Source organism: Diaphorina citri, unplaced genomic scaffold (assembly GCF_000475195.1).
Source record: "Diaphorina citri unplaced genomic scaffold, Diaci psyllid genome assembly version 1.1 scaffold221, whole genome shotgun sequence".
Taxonomy (NCBI): Eukaryota; Metazoa; Arthropoda; class Insecta; order Hemiptera; family Psyllidae; genus Diaphorina; species Diaphorina citri.
Window position 1 is genome coordinate 149,611 of NW_007377658.1, and position 11,006 is coordinate 160,616.

At 40.1% G+C, this 11,006-nt stretch overlaps 1 protein-coding gene across 1 annotated transcript; it reads right to left on the bottom strand.

Moving 5' to 3' along the window:
• Window positions 1-856: 856 nt before the first annotated feature.
• On the bottom strand, window positions 857-1,510 carry LOC113466157 (transmembrane protease serine 13-like). Its single transcript, XM_026821312.1, has one exon. It carries the CDS (start codon window positions 1,508-1,510, stop codon window positions 857-859), a length of 654 nt encoding a protein of 217 aa, XP_026677113.1.
• Between the last annotated feature and the right edge of the window lie 9,496 nt (window positions 1,511-11,006).

Sequence of the window (11,006 nt, forward strand, 5' to 3'; positions counted from 1 at the left end):
GAGATGACTACCCCTACTTTTATTCCCACGAGAATAATAGGATGGACCCCAGGGGAACTTATTCTGAGGAAGAAGATATCCTCCAGCATTTGAGCTGTACCAATCTACACATGGAGAATAAAAATTCCTGTCATCACACTGATAATAATCATAGCGATCATCTACATAGTCATAGTTGTAGTCATACTGGCTCTCCCCCCACCTAGGGTCATAGTTGGAATGTGAGTACCTAGGTTGATAATAATGAGAGTTATAATATGTCTGACTTAATGCTAGGCCTCTATCTGACTTATGGCTAGAACTATTAACTATGTCTGGAAATAATCTTGTATTGGATGGCTTGGTCTTTCTTTTCGGTCTAACTCTGGACTTGTACGCATTCGAATCCGAAGGAAACTGGAAGCCACGTTTGAAAAGATCACACATCTTGCCTTTTCCTCGTTTGTTCAAGTGAAGACCGTCGGGGCAGTAATCTTCATTGCTCAGGACTGTTTGAGGATCCAGGATGACAACATTCTTTGAGCCGATGGAATTCAAGATCTTCTGGTTTAGGTGCGATATGTGATCATTCAGCTGATGATCTCCTCTCCGTAGCGGAACAAGAACGATACCAATCCTGCAAGAGTGATATTTTGAGAGGATTTCCTGGTATGTAGCATTGAGAACACCCCAGGAAGTAGCAGAAACATCATTTGTCCCGGAGAAGACAATCAAAACATCACCAGGTGACAAGTGACAGCCACTCTCCTCCAGAAGATCAGGTACTTGTCCAAGTTTTGTACCTCCTCTAAAGATACATTGAACAGAGTGTGGTGAAATCTTCGGGGCCAGTATGCCCTGCAGCTGTCGAACATGACTATCGCCAACCACAATCATCTTGGAGGAATAGATCCGTGAAGTGCTGGCCTTTGAAGTGCTGGCTTTTGAAGTGCCAGGAATAGATCCGTGAAGTGCTGGCCTTTGAAGTGCCGGCCTTTGAAGTGCTGGCCTTTGAAGTGCTGGCCTTTGAGGTGTTGGCCTTTGAGGTGCTGGCCTTCAAAGTTCCGGCCTTTGAGGTGCTGGCCTTTGAAGGGCTGGCCTTTGAAGTGCTGGCTTTTGAGGGGCTGGCCTTTGAAGTGCTGGCCTTTGAGGTGTTGGCCTTTGAGGTGCTGGCCTTCGAAGTTCCGGCCTTTGAAGTGCTGGCTTTTGAGGTGCTGGCCTTCGAAGTTCCGGCCTTTGAAGGGCTGGCCTTTGAAGTGTTGGCCTTTGAAGGACTGGCCTTTGAAGGACTGGCCTTTGAAGTGTTGGCACCAGGGGCCTCATCCTCCCTAGCATTTAATGCCGCCTCAAGAGTCCTCACCGTGGTCAGCAGACTGGAAACAAGTGTCTTCTGCTCCTCAAGCTCTTCATGAGGGCTGCTGCCTTCCTGAGGAGTTAATCCACTATTTCCTGACTCTTCTAGCTCCCGAATCCTTGTCTTCAATTCCTCGATATATTTCTCTTGCTCCCATATTTTCCTTTCTTTCTCCATTATTTTTTCAATAAGGGAGTGTTTCAGAGATAGAAGAGTCTCTTGTGAATTAATCTCTTGAGTATCAGAAATATGGGAGGCATCGTGTGTCACAAGGGTAGAGTTTTGTGAGGCAGAGGACGTGGCAGAAGAAGTGGAATCTTTTCTTACCTGCATGACAGGCGTTGATTGATTTGAGCTTGTGGAGCATAGAGTCGGATTTGTCTCATTCAAGGGAATCAAGGGTTTGTTCTTAACATTCGGTTCATGATTGTGGCTTCCTCTTTTAGTAGTAATGGTTTTACCTTCAGAGTCAAGTTCGGTTTTAAGAGTAGCGGTACATGAATGAATGATTGCCTCGGCACATTTCCAATTTTTTCCCTTGTTTGTCCTTAATGGGTTTAGGTAAACATACTTATACCCTTTGTATTCCATGTCCAGAGTTCAAGAAGTAAGATAGGTATATCCACTTCTATTGTCAAGTTGAAATATTTATATTATAATTTAACTTGAGCACATTGCATATATCAATTAACACGGCGTAATTGCTATGGTTGTTAGTTATTACAATAGCCTCACCTCAGTAGGTAGGTATGTCTACGTATCTCAACGTTGTCAACTGATCTATCTAGTCATGAGTGCAGTGCATCGGTAGATGCATGTCATATGATTAGATATAAGGCAATGTGTTGGTAGGTGTGCCTACGTGAAAACGATAGGTAGGTAATGTAATCTTAATAGATGTACACTTGTCAATCAAACGATGAAACGAAAGTTTGAATACTGCTGCAAAATGTAAACAATCGTTTTTCAAGGTCAGTCAGAATGTGAATTCTACTTTGAATTTGACCAGTAAAATGCAAATTTCTTCAATTATATGCTGTTAAATGTAATGGCTCGTGACTTACAGATATGAAGAAATTCTTGCTACACCTTTTGGTCACTTTTACTCACTTGGTTAACACTTTGATCACCAAAAAACTTCTAAAAACCTCAGGAGCGATAAGAATAAAGTGTACCTTAGGCACAGCGGTTCACAAACAACTTTTGAGGTATATGGACTTTTTGGGCGCATTTCTTCGCGACAAAAGATTTCCTATCCATTTCCTTTTCTATCCCATCATTCCCATCCATATTTCCATTTTTTTTTTCCATTTTCACAATTTGGAACGATTTTAATACTCTCTCATTAACTAATTTAAATTCCACAAATCCACACCCATAATGAAATAGAAAGTAAAAATGAAAATATTTACCTTCACCCATACAAACTAGCGGCTATTTTTACCTTTCTTTACTTCTCATGTTCTCACCCCTTCTTCTCTCCTCTCCCATCCCACCCTCCTTCCACTCTTCCCTCCTTAGGTAACAAAAAAGGCGTCATAAAGAGGAGGGGAGAAAGAAAGACGCGTGAATGAGAGAGAGAGAGAGAGAGAGAAATGAAAGACGAAGAAGAAAATGGAGAATGAGAGAGAAAGTCAAATATTGGGGAAAGATAAAGTGTGAATAGAGGAGGAGGGGTGAAGAGGGAGACACAAGGGGAGAGAAGGGATTACAAAGAGGGGAAAACATGAATAATAAAGGTAGGGAAGTAAGGGAGGGAGGAATGAAGTGTGGGGAGGTAGAAACATGAATGATGGAGGATGAAGAAGGAGAAAAGAAGAGAGGGAGGAAGTAAAAAGAGGGAGGAGAAAGAAGGATGAATATGGGAGAGATGCATGAATGATAAAGGTGGAAAGGGAGGGAGGGGAGAGAATATAAAGGCGGAGAAGAGGATGAAGGGAGATAAAGAGGGGAAGGGGGAGTTCCTGGAACAAATGGCCGCCTGACACGCAACCATCTAATCAATGTTATTGTAATACCGGTGCTATAACTGGGAATGAAGGGGTTGAAAGATCTGTTATCATGCGAGAGGGGAGAAGAGTACACCAAGGGTTAAACCTAATTCTTTGTCGGGATTTACGCGCTAAAACTCCGCCTCATATAAAATAAATAAACATCAGGGGAAGTTTAGCAAACACCCAAAAAATAGCTAGGTAGGTACAAAATAAGAACAATCATAAAATGACGAAATAATTGATTAGAAAACAAGGATTTTTCAATGAATTATTGGAACATCTCGTCAAATTTTATGACTAATTGAATGGACTCGAACCCTCGATTTCTAGATCCGAATTCGAACGCGCGGTAACCACTTTTTAGTGGAACCAACCACCATATCCTTACAGTTAAATGTTTCTTCTTCTTCCTCCTTTTCTTAGAGAATGAAATAAAAATTACATTCCCTCCTACAGGGTGAGGAAAGTAAAAATCTTTTCCGATTCAGGGCACACAATGAAATTCAAACAAAGTTTTCGAGACTAATTAAAGTGTATTTCTAAGGTAATTAATTGTGTACTTCACTCTATGAGTCTATGGATATGGACACATGTGCGAAAATATTTTCTCTCCCCGGAGGCCACGCCCCTGAAGTTTGTGGCACGATTTTTAAAACACCCTGTCTGTATGTATATTTTTATGTAAAAAGAAAAAAAACTATACTTCTTTTATCTATAGCTAGCTAGCTAATACAAACTCGTACACTTGGGCTATTTTTTTTTTTTTTTTTTTTTTTTTTTCTGATTCGCACGGGGTCCTGGGAAAACCCTATTTCTTTTTTTTTTTTTTTTTTTTTTTTTTTTTTTTTTTTTTTTAACATTATACCTACTCTTTATTTATGATACTTGTTATACCTACATATACATAGATTAAAATGTTAACTGCAGGAATTCGTTCAGTTCAGAACTTCAGACGTTAACACCCGATTTCCAGCACCATCCGTCCATATTCCAATCACGTCAGTGTACTGTCAGTGGTGCGCTAAGCCGTGAAGGATGACGGAAATCAGGCTTTAACGTGTGAACATCTGATCAGGTTTGAAGGACGAGTGGAAAGAAGAAAGGAAAAAGACAGACAGGCAAAAATAGGAAGAAAGGAAGAGAGAAAGAAAGAAAGAAGAAGAAGAAGAAGAAGAAGAAGAAGAAGAAGAAGAAGAAGAAGAAGAAGAAAGAATGAAAATTGAAAAAAACAGTGATCTAAGAAGAGTAACAGTCAGAAGAGGTGATGAAGGATCAAATATTACGAATAGTAAGAATGTGTGAGAATAAAAAAGAAAGAGAGGGAGGGGGGAAAAGAAACAGAAAGCAAGAAGAAGAAAAGGGAAAGATGGAGAAGAGAGAAGGGAGAGAAAGAAGTGAAACACTCAATACGAAAAGGTGATGAGGAAAAACTAACATAAAGAAATGAAAAGAAAGGAAAAAATATTACGTGCTTAGGAATTTCCCGGAGGGGCTTTGCTCTCATTCTTCCCTTCGCCCTCTCCTCCTCCTTCCTTCTTCTCCTCCTCCTCTCCTCCTTTTTCTATCGCCCCTTCTCCTTTTCCTCTTTCTCCTATTATAAGTTTGCTCAACTTATATTCTTTAATCCAATAAGCGAGAACTAGAAGAGAGAGGAGGAGGAGAAGAAAGACGGGGAGTAGAAGAAGTAGTAAGAAGAAGGATAGGAGGGGTAGAAGAAGAGAAGGTCTAGAAAGAGGGGGATAAGGAAGATGAAAAGATGGAGGAGTAGTATACCTAGTACCTAGTCTTAGAAAGAAAAGGGGGGAGAGTGGGAGTGAAAGAAGGAGGAGGTCTAAAAAGAGGAGAAGGAGAAGAACTATTATTCGTTCAAAGAAAAGGGGTAAGAGGAAAGAATGGTAAGAAGAAAGGAGGGGAAGAAAAGGTGGGGGTAAGGAAGGAAGATAAAGTGGATGTGCTAAGGAAAAGGTGTTGTAAAAACGGCTGCAAAGGTCTTTAAGTAAAAACTAACATAAATTTTTCCAAGAGACTCTCTTCTACAGTTAGTATTTTTCTTCTCTTCTTCTCCTCCTCCTCCTCCTCGTTTTTCTTCCTCTTTTCTTACACCTACACCTACGTATTTTTCTCTTTTCTTTCTCGTCTTTAAGCCTGTTGCTCTTATCTCAAGTGTTATGATATCGTTTGAACAGAACATTTCTTGGAGACCGTTCCATAAAGCGACTTTGCACTGTGCATTTAGCAAAAAAATTGGTGTCACGCTGTCTAGCTATGACTCCCCGAAGAGTAGGTATAATAATACGAGGAAAAGTAGGTATAATGAAGAGAATAAATGTTTGATACACTCCGGAGCGAAAAATTCCGTCCGGGAATTTAAAAGGAATTTTCTGTGTGTTAAAAGCATAAATGTTTGTCCCAAAATTATGTTGTTCCCCGCTTAAAACTACGCTAAGTTTTATGGCTTGACTTGGACTCGAACCACCAAGCTCCAAATTCAAAGTCCACCGGGATAAAAAGCCCACCGAGCCAGCCTTATAGCTAGCTGGGAGGGTACTTTGTACCTTATAGGGCTTACAGTAAGAGCTAGGTCGCTATGGTAAATCAGACATATCCACCAATTCTTTTCTGTTTAGCACATTGCATACCCAAAGAGATCCACGGCGTTCATACAAATTGGAATATTAAAAAAAAATCTGGTGTGAACATCACACGACTTTCTATTACATTAAGTCGGACAGTTCTAAAAGTTTCACCATTCGATTCCACGTGAAAAATCACATGGGATCAACTATTCACTTGCTTATTTGGTAACGGTTCACAAATAAAAGGGAAATTTGTTGACATGGGAGTATCGAACCCGCAACTTCTCAACTGTAAGTCAGAGAGTGCTAAAAGTAGCACCATTCGATTCCGCGTGAAAAACCACATGAGATTGACTATCTAGCTATGACTGTACAATTATCGTTAATCGTTCCACTTGAGATTACGGGAAAAAAGATAAAAACTTGTAGAGGAAAGGCATCCAAAATGGAACCCGGCCTTTTTTTATTTTTATTATTCTTTTACCACGGCCCACGACTATTTCAGAAACAGATTACTGTTACTATAGTCGGGAAGTTCTGTCCAAATAGAGCAGGGGCTCCCAAACTTGCTCAAGCCACGGACCACTTTTGAATTTCATGATTTCCCACATCAGTTTGGGAATCCCTGAAATAGAGGGAGGAGAAGAGTGAGATAGAGAGAGAGTTCTTCTTCTTCTTCTTCTTCGAGAGAGAGAGAGAGAGAGAGAGGAGAAGAGAGAGAGAGAGAGAGAGAGAGAGAGAGAGAGAGAGAGAGAGAGAGAGAGAGAGAGAGAGAGAGTCCTCTCCTTCACTCTATGGGCCGGTTTTGGGGTAGGGGCTTGTATTAGGCCCATTTCCTCAAGAGTGACCCCCATTACTATCCTTCCTTAGTGAGGGGAGGGGTAGGAAGAATGCCGTGAAGATAAAGGGGAGAGGGAGAGAAAATAAGGGTGGGGAAATAAAATAAAGGAGGGGAGGTTAAGAGAAAGAGGGAGAGTAAAGGGCTGGAGGGGAAAAAAGTAAATTGCAATAATAACAATTATCACTGTTCGTGTAAATCTGGCCCTTTTTACTTTCCTTATTTTTCTTTTACGTCATCTAACTATTATACAGGGTGCCATAGAAAAGTCTACACAATTTGATTGGTTGATTTTAATCTTTCGACTGAAATATAGACAATCAGAGCGGAGGTCAGTTTGATTTAAACTCAGTTTAATTTAAACTCAGTTTATCCTAAACTAGGTTTAAATTTCGATTTTTAGACCCGGCCTAAGGAACAAATAATGGGTGGATTCGTAAATAATTACTATGAACAAATTTTTGAGGCCTGGCCCTCAAAAATTTTAGATATGGACAACCTGTATAAAGATTTTTCGTTATCTAATCCCCCCTGGTTCTAATTGATATTTAAGCTCCCTTCATTCCTAAATTTTCTCATCTCTTATCTTTTCTACGTTCTCTCCTACCCCTCCTATTTCCCAATTTTCACTTTCATTTCTTTCTTTTTAATTCTTCTTTTACTTTTGTTCCCTTTTTCCGTTATCTTTTGTTGTTCTTGTTCTTCTTCCTCTTCTCCTCCTCATCCTCTTTTTCTTCTTCCTCCCTTACATTTTTTTCTTATTTAAAAATTCACAGGAAATCCCATGTTTAACATTTTTAAATAGTGAGTTCTTTCTTATCTTCTTTTCTTTCATTATCTCTTTCTATCCATTTTATCTTTTTCTTTCGAATATTTTCTTGATGTGATTTTGTAAGTTAAACGCTACTACTTTTGTACTTGAGTTTTCGAATTTTACGAGAATCTTACAATACTTTTTTTGCGTTTTGGCAGCAAACCAACCTGTCAAATACAATACAGAGAAATAGTAAAAGCTATGTTGAGTACCTAACTAGCATGGTAAAAGCTGAAATAGGTACCAAACATTTATTAAAAAAAAAAATCCACTAAAAATGAAATCCAAGATGCAAAAATGGAGCAGGAAGCATAAAGTGAGTAGCAGAGAAATACGCGAACATATTCAAGTGAGTTAGTGAGTAGATTTAACTGCATGAGTGCAAAAAATTTCCAAACCCTACACATAACTGTAAAACAGAGTCCATCGGATAGAAGATGTCTTAATGTGTTCAAAATTGCACAGACTGTTGGACAAATTTTCGCCACCTTGCATTTTTGCATTTCCTATGGTTTAGTACATAGGCACCATTTCAATTTCCAAAAGAGAACCGGTCCCGCGTCCCAAAGTTTCCCAAATTGAAATTAACCATAGTCCTTTAAAAGGACTTAAAATTTAAGTGATAGGCAGGGCCGGATTAGCCCCCCGCGGGGCCCGGGGCAGTTTCAAAGGCGCGGGGCCCCCAGTTTGGGCTGATCGAACTTAAAATTTTCAGAGCCGCAGGCGAAATTTTTCGAAAAGTAGGTCAGTCAGTCTGTCTGTCCCCATAGAAGGACTTATCCAAACCTGGTCGACCTATATATCAAATTAAAGGTCTTTTCACCTGGAAGGAGGAGAGGGGGGGGAGGAGGAGGGGGAGGAGGAGGAGGAGGAGGAGGAGGGGGAGGAGAAAGGAATCCCCTTAGAAATGAATAGTTTGATTTAGTTGCTCTTCAGAAAGTTTTTGGTCTTCGGCCGATGTCCTAACAGGAGGAAGAGAAAAAAGAGAAGGACGACGAGGAGGAGAAGGAGGAGTAGGAGAAAGAGGAAAGCGAGAAGCAAGAGAAAATGGAGGAATAAAATAAATCAGAAAACTTCTCACGTTTATAAATATGACTTCTGAGATTTTGGAAAAATGAAAGGCGGCTGAAGTCAGGGAGAACAATAGAACATACGCCTGTTCCTGTTCCCTAAAGAGCTAAAATTGGAAGAGAAGAAGAAGGAAGAAGAAGAAGAAAAAGAAGGACAAGAAGAAACTTTCCTTTAGTTGAAAAGGAAAAAAAGTCACACCGCGCCGCAGGTAACTTCTTTTTGGTCTCTCTCCATAAGGATGAGTCATCAAGTCTCCAATGAAAATGTAGGAAAACCAATCTGAATCCTAATGTACTGCACGAGCCACCAAAAGAAGAAGAGATTAATAATAGGGTCATCTCACCAAATCTCAGCCTCCCAGGTCGGCAATAATTTGTTATTTGCCTTTGCCAGAGTCTTCAAAATTAATTTGCTTCAAATAATATGTCTATCCTAATTTTAGCTGAACGCTAAAGTGAGCAAAATAAATTAGAGCGCCGCAGGCGAAATTTTTGAAAATTTTGGTCCACAATCTTGAGAAATCCAGTCTCACCAAAAGTAAATTTTTCAGCGCCGCAGGCGATTTTTTTTTTTTAGAAAAACCCCATAATATCTAGTGTAAGTCCTCAAAGCGCGGGGCCCCCAAAAGCGCGGGGCCCGTGGCAGTCTGCCATTCTGCCTTATGGGTAATCCGGCCCTGGTGATAGGTAATTGTGATGAAAAAGTGGTAGCTCCATCTTTTTGAGTGATAAAAGTGGTAGCTTGATCTTTTTCGCCACGGGGTCTTCACACTAGTTTTTACGATCTTGTGTGTCGTCATTCCTCGAGAGAATTTTACACAGACCACAAGCGTCCAATGTAGCAGTTGTTTCATCGCTACGAAATAAAAACGGCGGTGAAACACTCATCTTTAAAAAAAAAAAAGTTAAAGTCCTTCTAATACGCTAATACCCCTATAGTCTAAAGCTCTAAAGTCCACCATCAAAGAGTATATACCGGCAAGGCCGGAGAGCTAGGGAGTTTTGGCGAATAAAAACGTAATGTATATTTTTCGTCTTACACCATTATTTATTTAACTATGACCTGCCCTATTGTTTATGAAAATAAACCCCCCGCTAGATGGTCCACAGATACCGGAACCATTAGACATTAGAGAATGCCAGAGATCCAAACCTAAGAATCGTATTTCAGAGGTCCAGGTTAGATAAGCTCGGGGCAAACCAGATAGATAAAATGAAACATAGTACATAAATAGTAGATAAATGAAATGAACATACCTACATAGTAGATAAATGAAATGAACTTAATAAACAGCTAAAAATAAAATAAACGGGGCAAATAAAACTAAACCAGAACAATGTTGTTCTAACAAGAGCACACACTTGGGTGTCGTGGATTTAGAATGGCATTCAAACTGCAAGCTCATAAAAACTCTATCCACAAGCTATACCTACTAGCTATCTATAACTATAAAACAAGATAAATAGTTACATGAGTACCTGACTCTGTGTGAAGTAGGGCAGATACCTTGGAGGAGGATGATAAGGAGAAGGAGGGGTTGGAAGAGGAGGAGGAGGAGGAGGAGGAGGAGGAGGAGAAGAAAGAAAAGGAGGAGTGAGAAGAGAGGTTGGGGTTTGAAAACAAGATTGGTCTCGGAAGAAGGAAGCAGAGGGGAAGAAGAAGAGGGAAAAGGTGGAGAAAGAGGATGAGGTGAAGGAGGGAGAGGAAAGGAAAGGGAGAAGAAATAGGTGGAGGAAAAGAAGAAGAAGAAGAAGAAGAAGAAGAAGAAGGTGAGGAGGAGGAGGAAGAGGAAGAATTAGGAGAAGAAGGGAAAGGATTAGTGGGATGATGAGGAGAGGTATACACGAATCACGAATCCTACAAGGCATCCTAATGGGCTGAGTGAAATCTGGTAGGATCCGTCAAACCATGATTTTCAGCCCAAAGGTAATAAAGTAGGTACCTATGTTAAGCAATGCCAAGTGGAACCCACAATGTTTTCTCTTTGTTCCGGAACCCTCAAATTACGAGAAACAGAGTAGGTAAGGTAATTAATTGTGTACAAAAAAAAAAAAATAATAATAATAAATGTAATTTCTATTACGTGATTCCTACACTTCTCTCTCTCTCTCTCTCTCTCTCTCTCTCTCTCTCTCTCTCTCTCTCTCTCTCTCTCTCTCTGTCTTGCTCTATCTCTCTTCTTTACCTCATTACTTCTTGTTTTCTTCTTCTTCTTCATCATCATCTTCTTCTTCTTCTTCTTCCTCTTCCTCCTCCATTTTTTTATGTTATTTCCTTTGTTTCTAATCTCTCTCCCTTCTCTTTTTCTCTCCCTCCTCCTCTTTCTTTTCTAGTTGTAAGTACGCTCATGCTATTTGCATAATGATGCCATTTCCCTCCC